At 45.6% G+C, this 27643-nt stretch overlaps 1 protein-coding gene and 2 long non-coding RNA genes across 4 annotated transcripts; 1 reads left to right on the forward strand and 2 right to left on the reverse strand.

Annotated features, from left to right (window-relative positions):
• Positions 1-779: 779 nt before the first annotated feature.
• On the reverse strand, positions 780-21809 carry syde1 (synapse defective Rho GTPase homolog 1). 2 transcript variants are annotated; one of them, XM_088016578.1, is made up of 15 exons: positions 21412-21809; positions 16753-16997; positions 16308-16604; positions 16175-16232; positions 15768-16103; positions 14884-15079; positions 14588-14751; positions 14310-14423; positions 14129-14217; positions 13713-13850; positions 13504-13630; positions 12896-13062; positions 1965-2211; positions 1609-1884; positions 780-1529 (listed from the first exon to the last, which is right to left on the reverse strand). In XM_088016578.1, the coding sequence occupies exons 1-15, from the start codon at positions 21494-21496 to the stop codon at positions 1336-1338; spliced, it is 2733 nt and encodes a 910-aa protein (XP_087872704.1). In that variant the 5' UTR covers positions 21497-21809; the 3' UTR covers positions 780-1335. The 2 variants fall into 2 exon arrangements, with proteins under 2 accessions (XP_087872704.1, XP_014824976.2); XM_014969490.2 differs by having other exon boundaries at positions 16175-16604.
• LOC148153541 (uncharacterized) lies at positions 3222-9200 on the forward strand. The gene is made up of 2 exons (XR_015766384.1): positions 3222-3445; positions 8863-9200. It is a non-coding gene; the product is annotated as an uncharacterized LOC148153541 (long non-coding RNA).
• A 477-nt stretch (positions 21810-22286) lies between the features above and the next one.
• Positions 22287-25766, reverse strand: LOC148153542 (uncharacterized). Its single transcript, XR_015766383.1, has 4 exons — positions 25390-25766; positions 23178-23273; positions 22974-23033; positions 22287-22842 (listed from the first exon to the last, which is right to left on the reverse strand). It is a non-coding gene; the product is annotated as an uncharacterized LOC148153542 (long non-coding RNA).
• Between the last annotated feature and the right edge of the window lie 1877 nt (positions 25767-27643).

Genomic DNA, 27643 nt, shown 5'->3' on the forward strand with positions numbered 1-27643 from the left:
AATCAGAGCTCAGAGACGTCAGCCGCTTCCTTGTTCCTCCAATAGGAAGCGACGGTGAGGCGACTTGATCGGGTCACGTCCTTCTCACCGCCAACGGAGCAGCAGGAGTGAAAACAACCGACGAAGGCGGGGCATAGACGGCAAGATAATCCGGGATGAGACCGTTAGCGGCTGGAAGAGGACGGTTCCGAAAAAAGACCAGAAAGAGTCAAAGGTCGCTGTGACGTCAGTAGGAGGTCAGAGGAAGGTTTAACAAAATCACTGTCATTAAAAAAATCAGACAGTCATTGAACAACACAGTAAAGCCATTCCTCACCCCCACAACCTCCACTGACCTCTGAAGAGGAAGAGGAGGATGATGAGGATGAGTTGGTTGATGAGTGATCAACTATAATCATTAAGTTTGGGGTTTCTGCTTGTTGCCTCGGCTTGAGGTTGGATTCTGTTCAGATCCTTACTGAAGGTTAACTCATGATTTGATTATTGTTTCTTAAACGTACTTTAGAAATAAAATGTGTTTTTTTTGTTTGTTTTTTTGCCATGTAACATTACTGTCCACGTTTAAATAAACTGCAATTGAATTTTGGTTTTATAGTTTTGAAATGTGTTCACATCCCAGTTGGATTATAAAGTCAAACTGAAAAACTAAAACTAAAATAAAGACCTGATGTTTATGATCAGAAAGTTGCAGAAGAACGTGTTGATAGTTGCATAAATAAGAGAGCAACATGAGAGAGCAACATCATATTTCCATCTAAAATAAAACATTTAGTCAGAAATTCAAATAATATCAATAGTGTTTATTATTTGTTTTTGGAATGAACAAACAGGCAGCTGTGCTTTAAATCTTTGGTTACATCATTTGTTTACAAACATACTGATAAAAAAAAATCACAAGTGCTTACTGGGCGCGTGCAAAACAAAATAATAATACTGCCAGGAACATCAAGTAGGACCGAGAACGCTCTCACAGTGACAAAAACCTGTACCGATAAACGCTGAACCCTTGAACCCTCCAGACAAAACCGGCCCCCACCCCACTGTCCTCAAGACGGCAAAACCCTTCAGCATCTCGAGACCCTAAACATCGGCTGCAGTTCGCCTCCCTAGGCAGCAGGGGGCAGCAGAGCAGTGACCCTGGGGGGGGCAACATATCCTCAGCAGTGGAGCATTTTTGACTTCAGACGTGCAAAGAGAAACTTAACTACAGAAAATTCCTTCACTTTCAGAAAAGTCATCTTCTAGAAACGATCCGATTGGTTCTGGACTCACCAACCCCAGATCTGGGTTTTGGTCCAGACGAGGTGATGAACCCCCCACCCCCACACTTCCCTCCTACAGGCAGATGTTGATCTGCTTGGCCAGCTCACGGTCCAGGTCGTGGATCAGGGTGTCGAAGTCCTTCAGGCTGAGGCGACAGTTGAACGGAGCATCAAAGTCCATGAAGTCGTCTATGAAGTGGCCTCCTCCTGTGGCTCCGGGCGGCCAAGCCTCCTTCTGTTCTTCCTCCTCCTCTTCCTCTCTGCTGCCTGAAACACGGAGCAGAGAGTGACACGAAGCCTTCAGCCGAACCTGAAGTCCGAGCCGCCCCTGTGGTCGGAGTTTTACCTCCTTCGCTCTCACTTCCCGCCACCTCGTCGTAGTCGGCTTCATCCTCTGCCGGCAGGTCCGGCCCGCAGACGGTCCAATCCCCCGCGTACCGGTTGACGGGGGGCGGGCTCTCCAGTCGAGCTGGTCCGCCACGCCCCCGACGGGACACCACGCCGTCCGCGCCGGGAAGCCACAGTGGGCGGTGCTGCGGGTGTGGTTCGACCTGGAGGTGCCGGGCCATGGAGGGGGAGCGTGGAGGGGAGGGGTCGTCTTCTGGCACTCGGTTGATTGGCACTAAGGAGGAACACGGGGAATGTGAAGATTATGAAAGGTGAATGTTGTGAGTGCAGCAGCAGTGGGTCGGCTCGGCTCACCTGGCCAGAGCTGCAGCAGGTAGTGCAAGGCCTCGATGTGCCGCTTGAAGTCCACTGCATTGGCCATCTCCTCCCCCGGACAGAGGGTCTTGCCCCGGCCCCCCCAGCCAGCCGCCCGGCGGGCCTCCTGGGTTGGGGTGAGGAGAACCGGGCCAAAGCAGACCGCCAGATTCTGGTGCGTCATCCGGTTGAAGGAGCTGAAGGACGCGACCAGGCTGAGGTGATCCAGCAGCACAGACAGCGTGGCCTGGGGGGTGGGAGGGACCCATCAACTACAGACAAATGGAGCCCTGACAGGGCGGCTGTGATGTCACTGCTGTGATGACATGAATGTAGTGCACTCATGAACTAGATGAAGGCGTGAAAGTGACTATGGGTCCCTAAATGTATGAAGGCTTTAACTGAGGCAACTGCAGGAAGGAAATACTCTTGTTAAATTCTGTTGTTTTTGTATTTTAGTGTTTCATTTTCATTCTCAGTTTTTCATTCTGGATCTTTGTTGAATAAATAATGACTGTAAGGGTTCTGGGGTTCTGTTTGGACCCTTTAGAACTGTCCGTTAGAATGGTTCCTATGTGCTCAACCCAATCACCAACAGACCCACGGAGTTTGGTTCTGTAGATCTGCAGACATGGGCCCCCCCAAGGTTGCTTCAGTTCGCTTTACCTTTTTATTTTGTACACGAATGTGTCAGCAGTGGTGGGAAGTAAGTTACCTGTACAGTTACTGTACTTAAGTACAATTTTCATGTATCTGTACTTTACTTAAGTAGATTTAATAATGGATACTTTCTACTTTTACTCCACTACATTTTACAGTAAGTAGGGTTAGGCTACATTTCTACTAAACCGTCCCGTTACTCGTTACATCCAAGTCCTGGGTTTTAAGGTGGCGCCGTAAAATCCAAGCAATAACGTGACTTAGTGTCTGTTGTCACCCATCGCCTCCACCTTTACTCGCACGCGGAGCTCCAGACATGCGCAGTGGTTTCCTCTGAGCGGGAGAAGATGTCTGTGTGATCGTCAGTAATATAATAGCTGCATAAATCATAAGATATGGCGACATGTAAAACCAGCAGCGCTTCGCTTTCACGGTGGGGACTTAGTCCAACTTTTAGCGTCACTTCGAAGGAAAGCTTAAAGAAAGGTAAGATCTGTGGACGTGATGCTAGCAAAGCTAGCTGTACAGAGACACATGTTGCATCTGGATGAAAAAAGTTGTCACTCATGCGCTGAATTATTGTGTGGAGGTGTGACGTCCGTCAGTTATTGTGTTTTGTCCTGAGGCGGAGCAGAAGGGGCGGGACCAGGATTCGCCAGGCCCAGCGCGTCCTCGGGATATAAGCAGCCTGCTTCAGCGCGTGAGAGAGAGAGGACAGGAGCTGAAGCTGGCTTGGAGCTGAGCCGGCTTCTCCACCCAGCTTGATTCTACAGAGGTGGCTCTTCCCCCAGCTGCCTGCCCACCCGGTCCTGGTTTGGATGGTTTGTTTGACCTTTCTTTTCTTTTCGCAGGGCTTATCCGTGGAGCAATGCCACCGACCACAGGGGGGGAGCACCCGCTTGTCTATGCTGGTCCTGTTTATTTGCTTGGATTGTACAATAAAGACTGTATTCTTTTATTGAAGGCCGTGTCTCTCTGGCTTTTTGTTGCGGCTCACGAGCCGGGTCGTAACAAAATGGGGGCTTGTCGTTAGTTGAACCTGGTTGCGTTTGGATAATTTGTTGTTTTTGGTTAAGATTTGGTTTCTGGATTTTTATTTATTTATTTATTTATTTTTTGTGGTTGTTGGATGGCGTAGTTTGTTTTGTTTGTTTTCTCCGGGTGTGGCGTTTCGTTTATTTTTTTTCTGTAATCAGTGGGTTGAGTGTTCATCGTGTACACCTGTTTGCAGCTTTGGTCCCCTGATAGGCGATAGAGGTGTAGCTCCTTTGGGCTTCATCTGGTCGTTGTCTTTGTAGTGTCGCTTCTAGGTGGTTAGTGTTAACTGTTTACAGTTATCTCGGGAGCACGTCCGTGGGATTCTAGGCAGGGAATCTGTATAGATTTCCTTTCTGGCCCGCTGGTTTAAGGTGCGTAACAACCCGCCGCCGAAAAGCGTGAAGACTAGGGATCAGCTGTTAGGTAAGTTTTTGTATATAGGCAAGAATAGTGGGGTTCTCAGTCTGCCTTTTGGGTACACGACTTGGCACTTTTCCCTGGTTACTGTTTGCGTTTCGTTATAAATGATCATGACTTCTCTCTGAATTTTTTGATTCTCCCTCAGAGGAGTTTTTGGAAGGTTGCTCAAAAGAGCAATTATTTGAGATTGGAAAACATTACGGGGTGGAAATTGATGGCCGACGGTCTAAAGAGAATGTGAAGTCCATTTTGGTCGCAAATTTAGTTGAAAAGGACATTTTGCACAGCTCAGTTGGTGAGATTACAGCTAAACCTACTGTTTTACCTCCTGGTTTGACATTTGAGCAGCATAGGGAATTGCTGTTGTTACAGTTTGAACACGATAAGTTCAAAATGAAAGTACAACTGGAAGCAGAGCACACTAGATTGGAGATCGAACGGACACGGCTAGATTTGGCTAAACAGAGTGTTGCGTCTGGAGTCTCTCGTTCTTCTTCCGTTGCTTCTGAGGCAGTTGATATGGAGTTTGATGTCATTGGGAATTTACGTTTATTGCCTAAATTTAATGAACTTGATCCAGATTCTTTTTTCGTCATTTTTGAGCGTGTGGCTGAGGCGCGCAGCTGGTCTGATTCTGCACGTGTGCTGTTGTTGCAGTGTGTGCTTGTGGGGCGTGCTCAAGAAGTTTTTTCTACGTTGTCTGACTCTGATTGCCATGACTATGCTAAGGTGAAAGCTGCTGTTTTAAAAACTTATGAGTTGGTGCCTGAGGCATATAGGCAGAGGTTTCGGAGTTGCAGAAAAAACTCTGAGCAGAGTTACCTGGAATTTGCCAGAGATATTAAAATGCATTTTATGCGGTGGTGCGCGGCAGCAGAAGTTAAAACCTTTGAGCAGCTATGTGAACTTGTTGTTTTGGAACAACTTAAAAACTCAGTTCCTGAGGTGGTTGCTACTTATATTTGTGAACAGAAAGCTCAGACGGCAGCTGCAGCCGCGGCGCTCGCGGATGATTACGTTTTGACCCATAAATCCCAGTTTCCGACAGCAAGTGGTTTCAGGGGGGACATTGGGCGAAGCGATAGTTCTCGCCGTCCTGCTGGTTTGCGTAAGGTGGAAGTTAAACCTCCTGGTTCTTTTGACAGTAATGATCGTTGTAACTACTGCCATAAGCGTGGTCATTGGAAGGCGGATTGCCATCTATTTAAGTCTAGAACTCCAACATTTCAGTCTAGACCAGAGGGGGCGGGTTTAGCGGCGCCTGTGTTTACAGGTGTAGAGAAACGAAAGGAATCGCCGCTCGTAGAGCCTGTGGAATCATATTTACCATTTATAAGAGATGGTTATGTATCATTGGCAAAAGGTGAAAAGAAAATACCTGTGAAAGTACTTAGAGACACTGGTGCGTTTAATTCTTTTATTCAGGCGGATGTATTGCCTCTCCCTGAGCACACAGAGACGGACAACTGTATTCCGGTGAGGGATATGGGTTTGAATATTTTGTTGGTTCCTCTCCACAGGGTGTTTTTGGAGTGCCAGCTTTTTTGTGGAGAGGCTTTGTTGGCGGTGCGACCTGCGTTACCTATTGACGGGGTCTCGGTCATTTTGGGTAATGATCTAGCGGGTTCCAGCATGTGGACAGATGAATCACCCACACCCTCAGTCGGCAGTGAGCCGGAGTCTCAGAAGTTGGATCGACAAGAGGAGAATGAGCGTGAATTGTCGAACGTTTTCACTGCTTGTGCTGTGACTCGAGCTATGTCGCGCTCTCAAGTGAACGGTGACAAGGACGCACAAGAGGAAAATAAAGATTACAAGTTCTTTTTGCCTCTTGCTGATTTTCCATTTCCTGTCACTAGTACTGATTTGATAACTGACCAACGTGCAGATTCCTCATTAAAAGAATTATTTCAACAGGTTCGTCCGGAGGGGGCTGTGTCAGACCACGAAGGTGCGTATTTTCTTCGAAACTCTGTGCTAATGAGAAGATGGGTGCCACATTTTGGTTCTGTGGAACATGCGGTGTTTCAAGTGGTAGTTCCCTCTAAATATCGTGAGGCACTGTTGAAAGTAGCACATGATGATTCTGGACATGCTGGTGTAAAAAAAACATATGACCGAGTCCTTAGACATTTTTTTTGGCCTCGTTTGAAGAGGGATATTTCCTCCTATGTTAGGACATGTCATGTCTGTCAGCTAACTGCAAAGCCTAACCAACCTTTGAAACCCACGCCTTTATTACCCATCCCTGTTGCAACAGAACCGTTTGAGCACCTAATCATTGATTGTGTGGGTCCCTTGCCAAGGTCACGATCTGGGGCTTGCTATTTGTTAACTGTTATGTGCCAAAGTACTCGATATCCGGCTGCTTACCCGTTACGCACAATAACAGCAAAATCTGTGGTGCGTGCTCTTTCTCAGTTCATCTCTGTATTTGGCATTCCTCAGACTATTCAGTCGGATCAAGGCACAAATTTCTCTTCACGTCTTTTTGGCCAGGTGCTAAAACAGCTTCGTGTTAAACACAACAGATCTACGGCTTACCATGCAGAAAGTCAAGGAGCGTTGGAGCGTTTTCATCAAACTTTAAAGTCATTGCTCCGTGCTTATTGTATAGAACTGGGGAAGGATTGGGAGGATGGGTTACCATGGTTGATGTTGGCTGCTCGGGAGGTTACTCAGGAGAGCATAGGCTTTAGCCCAAATGAGTTGGTGTTTGGACACACCGTTAAGGGTCCCTTAGCAGCTGTGGCAGCGGAGTGGAAAGAACCAGAACCACCCCAAAATCTCATTGACTATGTGAACGGCTTTAGGCATAGACTGTATGCAGCGCGGAATTTGGCTAAAGAAAAGTTGTCTGCTAGCCAACATAAAATGAAATCTTTGTTTGATCGTCGAGCAGTGGAACGCTCGTTTTTGCCCGGGGATCAGGTTTTGGCACTGTGTCCCATTATTTCATCTCCTTTTCAAGCTAAGTTTTCCGGCCCGTATACAGTGTTAAAGCGGCTCTCTGATCAGAACTACCTCATTGCAACGCCTGAGCGCAGAAAAACCACGCAGTTGTGCCACGTGAATTTGCTAAAACCATACTATGCGCGAGATCAGGTAAAAAAATCTCCCGAGGACATACACCCAGTTTGTGCGGTTAATGAGGTTTGTATGGCCACTTGTTCTAACGAGGAGACTGGTACCTTGGACAGCGCCATGACGCACGGGCGTCTTTCCAACTCGGAGTCGCTGCAGAAATTGGATGTGTTATCACATCTTTCTGAACATCATTCAAAACAGTTGAGTGAGCTAATTTATAGCTTCCCGGGTTTGTTTTCTGATACTCCTGGGCGTACAACTTGGTTGGAACATGATATTGATGTGGGTCAGGCGAGTCCCATAAAACAACATTTTTATCGGGTAAACATGGAGAAACGAAAATGTCTTGATGCAGAAGTGAAATATATGTTGGATAATGGGATAGCTGAGCCATCTTCGTCTAGTTGGGCATCTCCTTGCATTTTGGTTCCTAAGCCAGATAATACATTCCGTTTTTGTTCAGACTATAGAAAATTAAATGCTGTCACAAAGCCCGATTCATTTCCACTTCCTAGAATGGATGATTGTGTGGATCAAGTTGGTTCGGCTAAATTCGTTAGCAGATTTGACTTGCTTAAAGGTTACTGGCAAGTTCCTCTGACAAAACGTGCACAGGAGTTAGCTGCGTTTGTTACTCCTTCTGGGTTGTATTCATACACAGTTATGCCGTTTGGACTTCGGAATGCACCCGCTACTTTTCAACGATTAATGAATTATGTGGTGGGAGATATGCCAGGTTGCGCGGTGTATTTAGATGACGTAGTGGTTTATTCTGATACTTGGGAACAACACATGGAGCGCATTCACGACTTGTTTACTCGCTTGTCGGTGGCAGGACTTACAATTAATCTTGCTAAGTGTGAGTTTGCGAAAGCAACCGTGACATACCTCGGCCATGTAGTTGGGCAGGGTCAAGTGCGCCCAGTCGCAGCCAAGGTGCAAGCAGTACAGAACTTTCCTGTTCCTGTTACAAAAAAGGATCTCATGCGTTTTCTTGGTCTGGTTGGTTATTATCGTTGTTTCTGTAAAGACTTTTCTTCGGTAGTAGCCCCATTAACCAGCTTGCTTTCTAAGGATGCCAAGTTTGACTGGTCTCCTTCTTGTCAGCATGCGTTTGAGCAGGTAAAGCAGCTTCTCTGTTGTGCTCCGGTTTTGGCTGCCCCACGCTTGAATGCTCCTTTTCAGCTCCATGTGGATGCCAGTTATGTGGGTGCAGGTGCAGTTTTGACACAAATGGATGACCAGGGCAATTGCAAGCCAGTCAGTTATTTTTCAAAAAAATTTAACAAACATCAATTAAATTACTCTGTGATCGAAAAGGAGACACTTGCTTTAATCCTGGCTTTGCAGCACTTTGATGTTTACTTGGGGGGTGGTGCTCCTATTGTTGTATATACGGATCATAATCCGCTTACATTTTTGACGACGCTAAAATGTCCTAATCAACGTTTGGTTCGTTGGTTGCTCTTTTTGCAGTCTTTTTCTTTGGATATACGGTACATAAAAGGACGAGATAATGTAGTTGCTGATGCGCTTTCTCGTGCCCCTGTATTGTAAACGACAATGCATCTTAGATCTGGATGATTTTTATTTATTTATTTATTTTTTTTTTTTTACTTGGGATTCCCTTGTGGGAACCCATGTTTTGTGGGTGGGGGTGTGACGTCCGTCAGTTATTGTGTTTTGTCCTGAGGCGGAGCAGAAGGGGCGGGACCAGGATTCGCCAGGCCCAGCGCGTCCTCGGGATATAAGCAGCCTGCTTCAGCGCGTGAGAGAGAGAGGACAGGAGCTGAAGCTGGCTTGGAGCTGAGCCGGCTTCTCCACCCAGCTTGATTCTACAGAGGTGGCTCTTCCCCCAGCTGCCTGCCCACCCGGTCCTGGTTTGGATGGTTTGTTTGACCTTTCTTTTCTTTTCGCAGGGCTTATCCGTGGAGCAATGCCACCGACCACAGGGGGGGAGCACCCGCTTGTCTATGCTGGTCCTGTTTATTTGCTTGGATTGTACAATAAAGACTGTATTCTTTTATTGAAGGCCGTGTCTCTCTGGCTTTTTGTTGCGGCTCACGAGCCGGGTCGTAACAGGAGGTGTTGACTGAGGTGTCGCAAATATGGGACAACGCTGTGACCAAAGTGCAATATAGTGATATGATATTCAGGAACGATCCGATTCTTCTGGACGAAGGTTGATGGGACTGAAGCCTCACTGAGAAACGTTCTGTGTTCTTGTAATGCTCTGCGTACACTGCAGTATCTATTATTTTATTGTATTAAAAAAAAATATATATATATATATATATATATATATATATATATATATATATATAATAAGGCAAGTCCTGAGAAGCCAGCTCAATGGCAAGAACAAGATCCGTGCAATAAACAGCTATGCCTTACCAGTAATCAGATACCCTGCCGGAATAATTAGCTGGCCAATGGAAGAGATGAAGGCCACGGATGTTAAGACTCGGAAGCTACTAACCATGCATGGAGGGTTCCACCCCAAATCCAGCACCCTGAGACTGTACACAAGCCGTAAGGAAGGAGGCAGAGGACTAGTGAGTGTGAGAGCCACTGTCCAGGATGAAACATCTAAGATCCATAAATACATCAAGGACAAAGCCTCAACGGACGATGTGCTCAGCGAATGTCTCAGGCAATGGGGAACAGAGGACGAGGTGCTGGAGGAACCATCATGGGAGGACAAGCCCCTACATGGGATGTACCACCGACAAATAACTGAAGTGGCTGATATCAGGAAATCCTACCAATGGCTGGAGAAAGCTGGACTCAAGGACAGCACGGAGGCCCTCATCCTGGCCGCCCAGGAACAGGCCCTAAACACCAGAGCAATAGAGGCTCAGATCTACCACACCAGACAAGACCCAAGGTGTAGGTTGTGCAAGGAGGCCTCTGAGACAGTCCAGCACATAACAGCAGGGTGCAAGATGCTGGCAGGGAAAGCGTACATGGAACGACATAACCAAGTGGCGGGCATAGTGTACAGGAACATCTGTGCAGAATATGGACTGGAAGCCCCGAGGTCAAAGTGGGGGACACCCCCAAAGGTGGTGGAGAATGACCGAGCTAAGATCCTGTGGGACTTCCAGATCCAGACAGACAAGATGGTAATGGAGAACCAACCGGACATTGTGGTGGTGGATAAAGAACAGAGGAAAGCCGTTGTGGTGGATGTAGCAATACCAAGTGACCACAACATCAGGAAAAAGGAGAAACTGGAGAAATACCAGGGCCTCAGAGAGGAACTGGAGAAGGCCTGGAAGGTGAAGACCACAGTGGTGCCTGTGGTCATCGGGGCCCTCGGGGCAGTCACCCCCAAACTGGAGCAGTGGCTCAAACAGATCCCAGGAACAACATCAGACATCTCAGTCCAGAAATGTGCAGTTCTAGGCACAGCCAAGATACTGCGCAGAACCCTCAAGCTCCCAGGCCTCTGGTAGAGGACCCGAGCTCAGAGGATGAAAGAGACCACCCACGGAGGGTGAGAGGGGAAATTTTTTTTTTAATATATATATATATATATATAATTTATTTAATTGGCGAATAAATAAAACAAGAACGTAAGAACACAAAGCATGCTCATTGCTCTTTGTTTTCTGGTGGCAGATGTTGCAGCAGGAGGGAGGATGAAAACAGTCACGGTGCTCCTTCTGCTTCGTTACTTCTTACTTATTGCGCCTTGGACAGGTTCATAGTTGAGCGTTGCTTACCGTTAATTCCTATGTTTAATGGTGCGGTTTAACGGTGCAGACAGTTGTGGTTTCTGAGATTGGCAATATGGGCAACTGCCCAGGGCGTTATTTTTTTTTAGAGATGGCAGGAAACCTGTGGATTGTGCTACAGAGATGAAAGCAAAACAGAATGAAGAAGAGTTTGAATTGATACTGGTTAAATTTATTTCAGCTCTAAGTATTTAATATCTAGGTGTTTTTAAGGGAATGTGGATCTTTCAGATCAATTTGAGAAGCAATTTTGATAGGTGCACTTAATTTTATTGTGTCACGTAGCGCGGGGTGCTGGTCTTGGTCTTGGGTTCGGTGGTCTTGACTACAACTCTGCTACTGGCTCCTGGTTGCATGTCCTCCCCCACCCACCTTCTTTCCATCCCCTTTCAGTTGGATTTCTTTCAAAATAAAAGCCACAAGTGGCAAAAAAAGTGAAGTTCATGCTATGTTAGGACAGGAGACAAGATGTTTCCATCCCTGAAATTATGATGCATAGAATCACATGTCTAAGTTTAAACTATGTTACAGAGTAAACATAATGAAAACATGCTTTATCTGTGGCATTGTTCATTAAAATGGGACATTACTGATGTATTAAAATTAAATACGATCGGTTCACTTAATGATATTGTATTAGGGATTAGGTAATGCATTCAGCAAGTACTTGTATTTTAATACTTAAGTATTTTTAAAAGCCAGTACTTTTTTACTTTTACTTAAGTACATTTTTTGAGTACTTCCTCCACCACTGGTGTGTCAGTTCTCAACCCAATCAATACATAATAAAATTTTCAGATGATACTGTTATTCTGAGTCTCTTAACAGGCAATCCTGACAGTCATAAATCTGCTGTAGATAAGTTTGTTTTATGGTGCGACTCTCATAAACTACAGATTAACACCTCAAAAACTGTTGAATTATTTCTGGATCCTAAATCAATCAGTGACCGGAATCCTATAGCCATACATGGCTGCCCCATTAAACAGGTTGCATCTTTTAAATATTTAGGTGTGTTCATGGATGGCGATCTAAGTTGGCGGACACATGTGACAAATGTATGTGCAGAGGTTCACCAGTGTCTCTATTTTCTTAGACGACTTCGATTGTGTGGTGTTTCTAAAATGATAATGCTGATCTTTTATAGGGCAACTGTCGAGTCTATTCTTAGACCATCACTGGATGGTTTGGAAATCTCACTGTTAAATTAAAAACTCAAATTCAAAGTCTGGTGAAGATGGCAAGCAAGATTATCAACACTCTGGATCCATCTTCTCCACAACTCCTGTTTGAGCAGGCTACCATCAGGCAAGCTGAGAACATCTTGTCTGATGGGTCATATGTGCTCGCATCAGAATATGTTCTTATGAACTCTGGAAGAACGTTCAGGGCCTCCCTTTGCAAATACAACCGTCTGAAACATTCATTCGTACCTCTCTCTATTAACTTGATAAATGGCAGACTAGCGAGGCCTGGACAGAGCAACAGGAGGTCCAGACAATGACCAAGAGTAGCATGTAGTGCAGGGGTGTCTAAAGCGGGTCCTGGAGGGCCGGCATCCTGCATGTTTTAGTTCTCTCCCTGGTTTAGCGCACCTGCATCAAATGATGGCTCATCAGAAGGTCTGAGGAGAACATTGACGAGCTGAGGAGGTTGTTGCTACCACTAGGGAGAGAACTAGAACATGCAGGATGCCGAGCCTCCAGGACTCACTTTGGACACCCCTGATGTAGAGGATGTATTTGGGATGTACTGCTGATCTGATATTTGTGGTAGTATTTTTTTACTTTGTTTTTTATTTGTTCATGGTTACTGTCCTTTTGGATGAGTTTTTCATCGTTGTACTGCAGTTTTTGCCCCTGCTTCCAGGATACATTTCTCCTGCGGGAGACTAATCAGTCAGTCAGTCAGTCAGTGAGTCTGTCTGTCTGTCTGTCTTCCTACCTTCCTTCCTTCCTTCCTTCCTTCCTTCCTTCCTTCCGTTACCTTCTCTGGTTCCGGCAGACAGGACAGGAGTCGAACGGTGCACTGGGCCGCTTCTGGGTCAGGGGTCTCCAGTGGTGGTCGCAGGGTCATGGCCTCCCGGACCACCTGGTACAGAGTCCTGGTGATGAGCGGCGACGGCAGCTCACGGAGGTAGTCCTTCAGAACACCTGGAGAACAACAGCGTTGGTTCTGGCTGGTTCTGATCCAGTCCAACTGGTCAGTTTATCAACATAACAACAGTTTACTCCTAACACCGTCTCAAGGCCTGTTACAAAGAAAGTCCAATCAGGATTCAGAAAACAAGGCAATCAGTACTGAGTAATGTGTCTTTGATTCTGATCCAAACCCTTGGGACCAGGTCAAATACAAAGATCTTGTTCTAGTTTATTTGGGAAACCGGTCTCTGGTTCTGTTTAGTTCCCTCCCTCCAGTTTCACTTGATGACTGATATCTTTGAGTTTGGACCCAGCCAGCAGTTTAAAACCAAACAGTCCACCAATCAGTGGGTCCGGTTCTAAAAAAAGTCCTCATGAAAAACTAAGCTCAGGACTGGGTGAGAACCTGAGCTTGGTTTGCTCCTGCACCAGGTTCTGGTTCTGGTCACTGACCTGTGATGACGTTGACGTCGGGGTACCGGTCCTCGGACAGACACACGGCTGAACTGTTCTTCTCAAACCCGTCTCTCAGCTCCTTCTTGACGGCAGCAGAACCACACAACCGGTACAGACCCACCACCTGAACAAACCCAGGTCCGGTTCAATCTTGGATCAGTACTGAGGAATCAGAGCGGTCGCAATAGAAACGGCTTAGTTCCCACCTTCAGGCCTCGTCTCTCTATTTCTGCCACCGTCTTCTGGATCAGCAGGGGAACTGGAGCTGCGTTTCCTTCTTTCTCCACCAGGTGGTGCAGTTCAACCCCAAACACATTAGCAGGTGCTGAGGGATCCCTGCCGTGCTGCCGACACAAACATTCAGATTCCCAGCACCTCTAGGCTTTTTAACAGCAGTATGTGACTTTTATTTTAGTAAAGATATTTTAGAGTTTTTTTATTTAACAGTCAATAAGGAGGGGAGAGAAGAAGTAGACAAGCAGTAAATGACCTGAGACCGGGAATCGGACCCAGAACAACCATGGCAAGGACTACAACGTCTGCACCCAGTGCGCCTTCTATAGGACTCCCAGCGCATTGCAACAGCAGCATATATAGAGTTTACCAGGATCTCCCAGGTTACCTGGGTGTCCCATTTTTCCTGCAGAGTCAGTTTGACGTACAGCAGTCCTCTGGGCTCCAGCTTCAGGCACAGCTGCTGACTGCGACTTCCTGACACAGAAACAAGCAGCAGATTTCAACCCGAATGAACCATCATCACCTCTCCAGGATCAATAACCAAAATCAGGTGGAATGTGATCGACCTTTAAAGAGCGGCGGGATGGAGACGCCACCCAGACAGCACACCCGGTTCCTGTTTGGACCTCCAGCAGAATTACTCTGGTCTGGTTTGGCGCCGCCCACCACTGACGGAGCCGCTGCAAAACAAAAAGCACTTGTGACACCAAGAGTCCTAACAATGGGTGGTCCAGGTCAGGGTCCAGGTCCAGGTCCAGGTTCAGGTTCAGGTTCAGTTGAGGGTCCGGGTTATTTAAACATAGCTGGGGTCGGGATCTGGACCCCCCTAGAATTAAGCCGGTACCTGGTGTTAGCACCACGATGCGGAGCTGCCGGGCCCTCTCCAAGTCAAGGTGAAAGGTGTGGTTCAGGGGCCGGGTGTGGCCTCTGAGGTTCAAGAGGGCGGTCCTGGCTCTTGTCACCCCATCGACTTGGATGGCCAAGAAGATTTCTTTGCTGTCCTCTGATCTAGGACCGAAAGAGGCACAATATGCTTAGGACTAAAACAGGCTTAGAGACATTACGCTGCAAACTGGAAGGACATTTTCCATTTTATAGTCAAAGTCCAGGTCCTGGTCTGATCGGTCAGCTCTAGTTTACCTGCTGCTCTTCATCTCCTCCAGGCCCAGCAGGTGCACTGTCAGTAACCCCGTCACCCGCTGGCTGCATCGCGGCGGATCTGAGCCCACGTACAGCTGAAACGAACTGACGTCACACCAAGCTTCCTGGGATGCTGTGAGGTCAGCAGCCTGTTGCCGGGGCAACAGCTCAGGGGAGTCTCCGTCACTGAGATATCCTAACAGAAATTAAAAGGGGCTCATTGGCTACTGGGTTAGTTAGGCTCACCAAAATCCTAAGTAACAGCGTGCCAGAGACTACAGATTGGTAATAAATCAGTCACATCTTTGGTTCCTGACAAGGATAAATAAGGAGGACGAAGAAATACCAAAGATACAGAAGCCGACTCCCAACCTTGCATTCACTCACAGACCTGAGGAGGAAGGGTAACTGCAAAGGGTAGCCTACCTGAGACAGCTAACCCAGCTAGTCCAGGATGCTCATCTAGCCTAGCTAACCAGCAGCAGACAGCATCATCTAAAACATTACCAGACATTAACCAAGAGAGTTAATCTATGTAGCTGCTGCATCAGCTAGTGTTTGAAACAACAACCCGACTGTTGCCTAAAGGTTCTAACTAAGCCTTCAAGAATTCAGCAACTAGTCAGGTCAAAGTTCAGCCATTAGTATAGTAACTAAGTAACTAAGTCGTATTAGTAACTAATGGCTCAACTAATGAACTATTAGTTACTAGGTTAATTTAACTAAAACAATCTGAGGCAACCAGAGCCATGAAGGAAGGAAGGAAGGAAGGAAGGAAGGAAGGAAGGAAGGAAGGAAGGAAGGAAGGAAGGAAGGAAGGAAGGAAGGAAGGAAGGAAGGAAGGAAGGAAGGAAGGAAGGAAGAGGAAGGAAGGAAGGAAGGACCTCCTTTGCCGGCGGAGCGTTGTCTCGATGATCGACGGTGAGGACGCGCTGGGGGGGCAGAGCTGTCCAGATGGTACCTGCTGATGACATTCTGATTGGCCAGCACCGGAGATGATGCTGCGTTGTTATTGGTCGGCTCGTCCCCACCTCCTCCACCGGTCTGGCGGTTAGTACGGGAAGATGAACGTAGACTGAGTTTTCGCCGGAGTTCAGGAAGTTTCTTCATTTTTAAAGAGAGTTTCCGAACAGTACCAGGAGACCTCAGCCTGTCCATCACACTCCCAGCTCCGCCCCCTTTGTTTAGGGAGGTGGGGCTTGAGTCTGAGGCAGGGCAGTCTGCAACAGATGGATAATCAATGAGCAACTCACTTCAATCACACAGCAACTGGTGGAAAGAAGCAGCTTACCTGAGATTTCTTCTCTAATGTCATGAACCTGGTGACTGACGCTTGGATTGGCGCCCTCCTGTGGACACTCACAGCTACAACCATATCCTCTGAGATCTGCAACCTCCTGCTCTTCATCCCTTCTCTTCCATACCTCCTCTTCTGTCGGTGGGCCTCCTCCATCCTCCTCCTCTGGGATGGGGTTGTACCATATGTTGCTGCTGCTGTTCTCCTCCAGAGGCCCAAACTCATCATCCGGAGCCTGGGACTTTCCTGAAGACAGAACCCATGCTCGGCTGCTCCGCTCCAGGCTCTGCAGGTACGCCCGCTGGCCGAAAAGCTTGGCGCTGACTCCTGGGGTGGGAATCTCAGTGGCTCCCCCTGAAGCTTGGGAATCTTCCTGCTGGATACTGGTGACTGCATCCCTAGGTGGCACGGCTTCAGCATGCGCCTGAAAACACGGCAACATGGGTTACAACCTCCAAGGGAGTCAAGCAGCAGAATCCATCACCAAACTGAAATCAAGGCAGAATCAAACTGGAGGAACCACAGAGAGAGAACAATGATGGATCAACAGGAACCACCTCCCATCTGAATACCTTGTCGGTCCAGGTCAGTCCAGATTCATGGTGGGATATCCATGATGACCACTGGTCAGAGGTCATGTGGGTGGAGTTCGGACAAGAAGCTTCCTGCCGCACCCATTGCTGTTTCTTAGCAACCGTAATGTGATTTCGAGGAGGAGAGCTGGGGCCAGAGTGGGCGGTGGTTACAGTGCTGGATATGATGTTCAGTGATGGTGATGATGGAGACGTCTGAATGGCGGCAGAGCTGACTGGAGGCTCTGAAGAAAACAGAAAGTTGAGAAATGGACCTTCAAGTTCTGCATCATCAGACACATGAACACGCCGTCTGCTCTGGACAACCTGCTGGCGTCTCACGTTTCCTTCCCTGGGGCTCACTTAGCTTCAGCTCCTGCCTTAGCAAGGCTTCTCTGTTTCACTGGTTAATGGTACTGTTGCCTTCCTATTCACTCTATTGAGTCCCTGAAGGGCAATTCATGTGCAACTAGGTTGAGCCAACACATTCACACAAACACCTTTATGCATTACTTAGACAAATCGGAGACATACATCAAAAAATAAAAAAAGAATGCAAAAAAAAACATGAGCTGATGTCAAGTCAGGGCATTAAAGCTACAGTTTAGTTAAAGACTGACAGTGGGGACACCAGACTCTAATCTGTTCGTTCTGCGGTGGAATCCATCAAGGCCTTTTTATAGATTGGAATACTGATCTGGACTTGACTTGGTCTATAATTTCATTCAACTGAATCCCAATTATTTTTCCAAATCTAGTTCTGCATTCTTTGATAAAAGCTTTCTTTCTGTAGAATAGGACATCGAGGGTTTCCACCTGGTAACGCTCCTCCAGCATAGACCAGGCAGTCAAGACTTCAGGCCGGCTCACTGACGCTACCCTACGATAGTTTTAGACTCCAGGTCACCACCAATCTCTCCAGGATTCGACCAGGTTCACCTGCTGAGAAGCAGACTCCAGTAACTGGCAGCTTCATCGTCAGAGACATTAAAGACACCAGCAAACATAGGGAGGTTTTACACCAGGGGCCACAAGGGGCAACATCAACACCTGGTTACAACAACCAGAGGCCACTAAAGTTAGTTCTGCTTCGGTGTGTAAGTTTGCCAAAACAATGGCAGATTGTATTTGACCAGGAAACGAAACCAGTTCAGGCTGGTTAAGAGGCAGCTGGTTGCTAGTGTTCTGAGCATGCTCAGTAGAGAGCAGCGTCTCGTGACAGGCAGCATCAGCGTCTGACCGAGCTGCGTGAATAAGCCGTGTTGTTCTGCTGAGTGCGACCTGAGGCTGCTGCTTCTGGTCTGCGTTTATCTGGTTGGGATCTTTCTGTGTGAAACACAAACACCGCTATCCTCTTCTCTGATTGGTCGATCTGTTAACCTGATGCTGAGGTCACTCCAGAATGAAAGCATGTTTAGAGACAGAAAAGAATGTCACGCAAACTGAACTCTGCCTCATGTTTAACGCCAAACAAGGACCATCAGACTAACACCAGAACCTGGTTCCAGTCCTGCGGTTCTGGCCCAGTGGGTCAGAGTTTCCCTCGATGCTCATGTTCCCTTTGCACAGAGAAAAGCTGCAGGATGCAGAGCTGCTGCAATAATTTCTGGGACAATTTATCATCCAGCACATTTGTTATTGTGACCAGCCCACCGACAACAAACTGACCCAGAACCAACTGACCCAACTGAAGTTTTTATTTATCAGGAACTCTTTTCAGATGTCCTCAGGTAAAATGCATCCTGATGGTTCTGAGGGTTCTGCCCAACTGCTTCCTGAGGCTACAAGCAGGACCAAACAGGAAGTGACCCTCTCCAGAGGCTGACTTTACTTCCTGTCATCAGAATGAGTCTGAAAGCTAGAAACAGAAGGGGGAGGGGCAGAGGTTGAATAAACAGCTGCACAGATGTGAAAGGAGCTTCTGTGTTCAACACACACTGCTGAGTATTCACTATTCATCACACACACACAGATGCAGACTTGTGTGTATTTCTACCCACATTCAGACTTTGTATTGACTTCCATTCACTTCAGTGAAGGTTAGTGACCCAAACCTTATAAACCAAACTCGCCTTAACCGGACCTCAAGGGGTCCACTGTATCAGGAACGGGCTGTGGGCCCCATAAGGCCCATTGGTCTTCAGAATGTTAATAAATATGACAGAGACACACACACATATACACACACACACATATACACACACACACACCCGGCCTGCAGTCAGCGACACAGGAAGAAGCGTTGGGTTGGTCCAGAGGTCCTGCCAGGTTCTGAGGTAACTCTCATTGGATTCTGGTATTAGAAGAGATCAGTCCTTGCTGAAGGGTCCAATTTGTCTCCTTCAGAACCAATAGGCCCATTTCTACACCAGCAATCCTGGTCCAGTATGAACAGAACCAGTGCAGTGAGACAGTCCATCCGGACACATAAACAGGAAGTTCAGCAGGGCTAATGACAGGAAACTGATCTGTGTTTCCGTTGTGCTCAGCGACCCAATTACAGGCTCAGGCCCGGTTCTGGATTTACTTCCAAGTCTGAGGCTCAGAGAAATCCTTCTAGACGGTCCAGAACCTGTCAGAACCAGGGCTGTAACGATTCCTCTAATGATTTGAGTACCTCGATTATTAAATTTCCTTGAAGCTTCGAGGCAGCTTAGTGTCTTTAAAATATGTTTTATTATTTAGCGCACCTGGTTCCGGTCCGGTTCTTATTTGCGCTGCGCAGCGCTCTCTCTTCCACCTGAGTTGTTGATGAAAGCTAAGTGTTAGCAGCATAAGGTCCAATTTTCAAGTTTGGACCTTTTACTGATGATAATGTTTGGGCTTTTATCGTTTTTCGGGGACCAATAAACATCTTTAACTGGTGCGATGCCTGGAGCCGGCCCGGCTCCACAGAGTTTATCAGGGGGGCGTTAGCTTATTTTGGGGGCAGATTATATTAAAGTAAAACGAGATTTTACTTTAATATAAATACGTAAACAAACCTTTATGTGACATTTCAAATAAAATAACCATGTTTATTAATGCAAAATAAACCATACCATATACAGTGACATGTATAAAATACTGAGTAATTATGCTCAAATTTGCACAGACATTAGCTCATATGTTGCAGAAATCTAATATTTCCAATGTTTTCTTTATGTAAAATCAATCTAATCAAGTAAGAGTAGAAATATTAGTCAACTAAGACAACAAAGTTCAGTGCATTAAAACTATTCTTATAAGTACCTTTTTCCCCAAAAAAGTTACTAAAGTAAATGTAATCAGTACTACCCACTTTTGAACATGGATAACAAAATTGGTACTCTGTTCTTGTTAACAAGACTAGCAAAGCTGGATATATTGGGTTTGCTAGTCATCATTTAACTAACCAGTCAGTCACCAACAACTTTACTCAACTTGGTTAGTTTGGGGGGGAAACTGTGGAAGGTTCTTTGCGTTTTGTTGGTTTGCTGCCATAATTCTAACACACCTGAGCAGCTCTGCACAGCAGCAGCAGGTCACCTTCACTGCCTTGTCGCTAACATCAACACAAAGCTATAAATGTCTGTGCAAGGTCAGAGTTCATCTATTAAACCGACTGGAGATGAATACATAAACCAAAAACTGGAGTATAGACATTTTTTATATAAGCGTATATGTGGGCCTGCCTCTTTATTATTACAATTTAATATAATTTCAGATTTTTGTGTAACTTTTCTCCATGTTAACTTAGAAAGTGAGCTGTTATTGTTACAGGTTAGTTTTCTAAACTACAGAAAAGTAACTGTTAGGGAAGCTCAAATAGGAAAAAATGAACTGATGTTGATATCCGATAGCAACCCTGGTGTTATACTAGATTTACTAATATTTTATTTTATAAATTTTTTTATCTGATTACTCGATTACTACAATATCTGTGTACAACAGCCATAGTCAGAACCATCAGCTCCAGGTTCCATCAGGTTCTCATCCTCATCCTCATCTGATCCCAGGTGTCAAACAGTAAATGGCCTGGATTCATTCAGTTTAACCAGCCCAAAGGACTCCAAGCACTGGCGCCCCCTGCTGGCCCCCCTGACCACCTGTTGGGCCCCTGACCTTGGCAGAGAAGGGTCGACATGACAGCGGCTGTCTGCAGGTTTGAGAAGATAGAGCAGAAGTGAAGACGATGGCCACCTGGACCCAGGTCTAGTTCTGGGTTTACTGGTTCCAGCAGGTTCTACTGACCCTGAGGACCTTCATGATGCATTCACTGGCCATCATGATGCATTCACTGACCTTCATGATGCATTCACTGGTCATCATGATGCATTCACTGGTCATCATGATGCATTCACTGGCCTTCATGATGCATTCACTGGCCATCATGATGCATTCACTGGTCATCATGATGCATTCACTGACCTTCATGATGCATTCACTGGCCATCATGATGCATTCACTGACCTTCATGATGCATTCACTGGCCATCATGATGCATTCACTGGTCATCATGATGCATTCACTGGTCATCATGATGCATTCACTGACCTTCATGATGCATTCACTGGTCATCATGATGCATTCACTGGCCATCATGATGCATTCACTGACCTTCATGATGCATTCACTGGTCATCATGATGCATTCACTGGCCATCATGATGCATTCACTGGCAGTTGGAAAAGTGCTCACCGCTCAGTTTGGGCTCTGTCTTCCTGCGCCTCCTGTCTTTGCCCCTCAGCCTGGAGAAGGTTCTCCTCAGCAGCGGCTCGGCCATTCTGCGCCTCCTGCAGCAGGAGCAGAGCCCGGTTTCCCCGCAGGAGTCGGTCCGGTTCCTCCTACAGCAGGAGTCATGGGTTCCTCCAGGAGAACCAGGAGTCAGCGCTCCTCCTCGAGGCAGAATCCCAGCAGGAGGAGAAGGAGTCAGTCCCTCGTCTTCTTCACACTCTGGACCAGCGTCTCAAACTTGGACAAGACTCTTCCTCTCCTCTTTCTCTCCTCTTCGTCTCCTCCTCGCTGTGAAAGTTGTTCGACAGGAAATGAATTCCAGGCATTCTTTCCCAAACTCCCTCTCTGCTCCTCCTCCCACTCTCCACCCTGTGCTGTGGGAGGAGCGGCCCTGAGGCATCATGGGATCTGGAGTTTAAATCATCTGGAGTGCTGCTGCTAGTCGACGACTCGATGCTCAACTGTTTCCGTAGAAACGGTTTAAACTTATTAATGAACTGAACTGGATGACAGACAGCAGCAAGCATTCAGGGACATAAGCAGGACATTTCCTGGTAGTTTGTGGTCCAGTAGCTCTGCCCTTCAGGTCAGGGTCTTGTGATGGGGGTTTTGTGTGTGTGTGTGTGTGTGAAGGGGGGGGAGGTGGCGCTATCTCGGCCCATTACCAAGATGGCCGCTGGCAGTTTTCTGGCTTTCTGTGAAAAGGCACCATGTCAATGACCTGAGTGGGTGGAGCCTCAGAGTGAGGTACTGATGACATCACTGGATGGCATGCAGACCCTCTAGGTGATGCAATGCTCACCTGTAGTCACCTGACCGAGGGACAATCAGACACCAGAGCCGTTCACAGACGTTTTATTTTAAAATCCGTCTACAGTACAAAAGCTGCTCTCTGATTGGTCAGCCTGGAGCAGGAAATTATGTCAGCTGGACACTATCTTACATTCAGTGAGATCTGAATTAAAAATATAGAAGCCTCTCATGATACTAGTAAACATGACCAGGAAGACATGGATTAAAGTCTTTAACGCCGGGAGCAGTTCCACACCACAGAAGAAGAAAGCGTCTGCAGTCGGGAAAAGCCCTGATGGCAGCGAACGCCTCGCCAAGTCTGAGTCAGCCAGTCAGGAATCAGGTGTGTTCAGAGACACATAGGAGCAGAGTGTCCCTGAACACACCGTCACAAGGTGCTGACTGACCCGTCTCCATGGCGACGCTGGGTGATCGCTCACTGAGTCTTTGAGGGAACGTCGAGTTTCCAGATAAAACTTCCTGGGAAACCGACAGAAAGGCACCTGATTGGTTCTTCCACTGGATGGACAGACATGTCATTGGACGGTTTCTGAGCTCCTCCTTCTCTTCCTCTCACTGACCCAGCATGTGGCTGATGTGACCCTGGAATCATCATGTTTAACATCACCTGTTAGCTCACATCTGATTGATTGATTGATTGATTGATTGATTGATGACATCACAGGCATCTGAGGTCAGACCCTCCCTGACCAGAACCAGATTCGGGTTCTTACCGATTCTCCTCCCAGACAGCGGGGGCAGCGGCGCTGAGGTTCAGTCCGGGTCAATCCGACCTGCAGACCAGAACATGTTAACAGGTTCTCATGGCAGTCCGATGTTCAACAAAGCCTCTTATTAAGTTTTCTGCCTCGGTTTCCATGGTAACTGATCCGGAGCAGTCTGTTTAACTAGCTGTCGCCATGGCAACTGGCACGCACCTGCTGCTCCTGCTGCTGATTGGTCACAGGCACACCATGGGACATTTCCATTGGATACTCTGCTATCTGGAGCTCCGCCTCCAAACACATCCGCTTCTGAAACCAAAGGTCATCATCATCATCATCAGTGACATCATCAGGCCCAGTATGGGTGGCGCTGCCAGTGAAGGCATAGATCTACTCCATGCAGATGTGTTGACCGCTTCCTGCCAACACGGGTCAGAACCAGAACCGGTTCTGAGTCCTGCTCCACATGTTCTCCAACTCACTCAGGCACATTGGAGGGTTCCCCAGCATTCACGACCTGCTGACAGCACCTCTATCAGCCTGGATTTTGATTAGGCCATTCAAAGCTCCTCATATGCAGCTTTAAAATTCATCATTAAGAGACTCTGACTCTTATTTCAACAGTATGAGAGGAAACACTGGCCTCAGGTCACCAACAGGGGGCAGCACAGAGGCAGGACCAGCCAGCTGCCCTATGGCTCTGAGGTTATTGTTGGAACATTATTATTATTATTGTTATTATTTCCATATTCCCCTAACCCTGTCACAGTTATTGTTACCCTGGAAAGATCCATCAAATACCTCCAACAGCCACCAGGACAGGCCTCAGCTTCCTGTTACCATATATGGTCATGATGAGTTTTCAACATCTGGCTTGAAAAATGCTCATGGTCCAAATTTTTAAAAGTTGTATTCATGTGTTCATTTTATTTGTTAAATTCATTCATGTCATTGATGGGAGATATTGAGTCTGATTGTCTGGAGATTGTATGTGGGATTCCTCAAGGGTCAGTACTGGGACCAGTTTAATTTAATTTGTATATAAACGACATAAGCAAAGTGTCTAATGTATTAAAATTTGTGTTATTTGCTGACAACACCAATATTCTAGTCACATTAGAATCATCCATAATGTTGGTTATTATGAGAACACAAACCCGTTATTCTTAAAATCTAGAACTGTTAAATTTGAAGATCTGGTGGAATTTAAAATTGCTCAAATTATGTTTAAGGCATCTAATAAACTGCTACCTGAGCTCATACAGAGCATGTTTATGAAAGAGAATAAGGATAAAACTTAAACTCAAACGTAAGAATTTGTAGTTTACGCAGAGATTTTGTATTTCAATTTATGGTGAAAAATTACAAGTTAAATGAGGGGTTAAAACAAAGTTAGAATTTATTACAATTTAAAGGGAAATATAAGGAGGAATTAAAAGAGCAAGAAAAAGCTTGGACTTTGTTTCCAGACGTTAGACGTATTTTAGAAGAGCGTAAAGCTGCCAGGTTGGAAGCTTCAACACGCAGAGCGACGCTGATCATCATGCCGCGTTGCCCCACATTACTCCGGTAGACTTTTAGTAAAATGTTTCTGGCACTAGTTGCCTTTATTTGACAGCAATCCGACAGAGGCCTGGGCCCAGCGAACAGAGGACGGGAGTCGGACTCCAGATACCCGGTCTGTCTATGCGGGGCGCCACGCTAACCGCTGCACCACCGCGCAGCGCCTCTATTCCCTTACTGGAATTTTTAGTTTCTCTTTGGTAAATTAAAATTTTATGCATTTGAGCTGTCTGACGAACTCACCTTGTTCACTTTCTTGGAAAAATCATTTTTGTTATGTGATTGCGACTAATGGACTGGCCCCGTAAAAGTCATTGCAGAGTAAATAATCGACTAGTCGATTAGCAACCACTTGATTAACCCAGATAAAATGGGAAATTAATTAACCTTGTTTATTAATAATAATAATGAGGGTCCATCTGAAAATATTGTGTGAGTTTATGAGGGAGGAGTTCATAAGTTTCTTACTTCTTCCTACTCTTTTTCTAGCAAGATAAAATTATTGTTAAGATTATTGTGGTGCAAAAAACATGTCTTTTCTTTCATTGTTCATGTGTATGTTTTATACTTCCATCATGTTCGAAATAAATAAATACATGTTTGACCTTTGTGTTTCCTCTGATAACTAACTGGAGTCCATCAGCTGAATGTTCTAGCCGACTCAGTACCATGAGTTCGGAGGGTTAGGGTCAAACGGTACCAGAACATAATAAAGGCCAGAGAAGGGAAAACAGCAGTGAAAACATCATAATGACTGATAAACAACTAGTTTAAATTAACCACCGACTAGTTAGCTTTACAGCTGAGTTAGTCTCTTCCTGTTAACCTTCCTCTTCCTCATCTTCCTCCAGGTATTTCTCACCTGCTGGCAGATCCAAGGCTCCGCCCCCTTCCTTTTCAGCAAGTTAGCTCCCTGCATGCTAACGTTAGCCTGTTAGCTCCAAACTGTTTCCGGCCTGTAAAGCCCAAACTGACCGGCCGACCGAGCAGCTTCCGGTTCAACTCCCAGTAAACTAACTCGGGACCCAATTAACCAGTTAACCAGTAACCAGCTGCAAACACACTGCTGCTGTTGTTGTCCGACCTTCTGCTGACCGGCAACATTAAGTTTACAGCAATCACACACTTCGGGTACGGAAATGACGCCTACCTTCACAATAAAAGCGCTTAAGGCGCAAGCCGGAAGCATTTTTTTTTTTTTTTTACTCTTACTTGAGTCTTCGAAAGCTGTTTTTTACTTTTACTTGAATAAAGTTATTTTGAACAAGTATTACTGTACTGGAGTATTAAGTTTGGGAGCTCTACTCCCTCCCCTGGTGGTGAGGACGTGCAGAATGGCAACCTCCAGAGCCTTTGTCTTGTCCTGGCAGCTGCTGCAGCTTTCTTTTGCCAACTGATCCATAAGGATATTAAACTGTTTTAATATCCAGCCATCTTTTCTGCTTAGCCACTTGTTTAATAGTTTAATATAATTTCTTGAGCTCTGAGCTTTGCCCTCCCGTTTATCTTCCTTCACCCCAACACTAAAAGACAGCCCACAATAATAATAATACAGCCAGTATTCCACAACTGGAGTTTATTCAACTCGATGCTTTTATTCTGAAACCCGTCTGACTGTGCCGGAAGTTTCTTTCTGTCAGCTTGATACGTGACGCTGAGAAGCCTTTGTAACTTCTTTTTCCATGACTGCTCAGATTTCAAATTAGAGCAAGCCAATTAACGTCTAGACAAGCTATCGCGAGATTGGCACAGTGAAAAAGTTAAATTCACAATTAAAAATATTTGAAACAATTCAGTGACGTAAAAGCAATCACATCAAATTAACACATCAAATATTTTTATTTAAACAACTTTATTGAACAATCAAAAAAACAATACGTCACATTTACATTATGGAATAAACATACGACTGAAAAGGAAACAAAATATTTCCATTCCTATAACAAATGAAAAAATAATATTAATTAAGCAATATTAATAAATGGGGAGGAAAATATTACAAATAAATATGCATGAAAATGTTCATCCACAGTTGGACTTTCTTCAACTGTAAATTGTCAATGAACAATTTTAAAGAAATTATGAAAAAGGAACCAAACATCTGTAACTTTATTGCAGGTATTTCAACACCAAAAATACAAAAAGTACATTAGTTACAGTAAGTATTAAATAAATTCAGAAATAGGTTATCCTAAAGCTCATTAAGATTTTCAAGACTGTTGGTTTTGGTTGTTGTTGGAAACATGCGGTTCTGCTTGGAAAGAACAGTTTATTAGTTTTTGTTCATAACATTAAAACCGCTGATAGTTTTTATTCCGTTGGTTTACATTTCCATATAAACTCAGAATTAATCAGTGAGTTTATATTTCTGCTCAGTCCAAACAAGTTTTTTTAGAAAATTGTCTTTCATCCATAAAACATCTATCTATCTATTTATTTATTCATTTATTTATTTATTTATTTCAAAAAGTTTGGAGCAAAACTTATGAAAGTTTTATTTCATATCAGTGACTTTAGGATAAATTTAATGTCTGATAAATAAATTATCTTTTCTTCTTCTGTGGTTAGGTTGTCGACTGCTGTGAATCATCATTCCGAAGGAAATTCAAATATAGCTGCAAAATCCTCAAATCCCCAACGCTCTGCTGCAACCAGCCTGTTTCTGAGTCTGGGTCTCCAACCTGCGGCTCCAGAACCGCTGGTGGACCCTCCAGCACAATAAGGGCCCGATTAATCCATCCATCCATGTCCTCATGTGGGTCTGGAGGTTTGCTGGTGCCTTTCTCCAGCTGTCAACGGGCTCGAGGCGGGGTCACCTGGACAGGTCGCCAGTGGACCGATTAATGTGTTTTCAAGTTTAATAACTGACAGGTTTTAGCAGTTTTTACCTTAAAAAAAAACAAAACACTAAATGCACCAGCGATATTTCCTTAGAGCTAGTTTCTCCTCATCAGGTTGATAACTTTGTGCTTTTCAAACAAAATTTTCTACAAATATCTACGCCTCACATGACAACGCTTCTATCCTCTTTGGATAGTTTTATATTTTTTTCTTTATTTAACCCTAATCTAGAAAGAAACAATGTCTCTTTAAACATCCCTCGCTTAAAACCTTTT

Source organism: Poecilia mexicana, unplaced genomic scaffold, assembly GCF_051168715.1.
Source record: "Poecilia mexicana isolate PSO_F unplaced genomic scaffold, ASM5116871v1 scaffold_19, whole genome shotgun sequence".
Taxonomy (NCBI): domain Eukaryota; kingdom Metazoa; phylum Chordata; class Actinopteri; order Cyprinodontiformes; family Poeciliidae; genus Poecilia; species Poecilia mexicana.

Bases quoted from the DNA above. Each gene is read 5' to 3' on its own strand.
- syde1 (XM_014969490.2), bottom strand. From the start codon at position 21,496: ATGGCCGAGCCGCTGCTGAGGAGAACCTTCTCCAGGCTGAGGGGCAAA. The intron at 14,424-14,587 runs GTACCGGCTTAA...TTTGTTTTGCAG, and splicing joins CATCGTGGTGCTAACACCAG to CGGCTCCGTCAGTGGTGGGC. The intron at 13,851-14,128 runs GTAACCTGGGAG...TTGTGTCGGCAG, and splicing joins AGGAAAAATGGGACACCCAG to CACGGCAGGGATCCCTCAGC.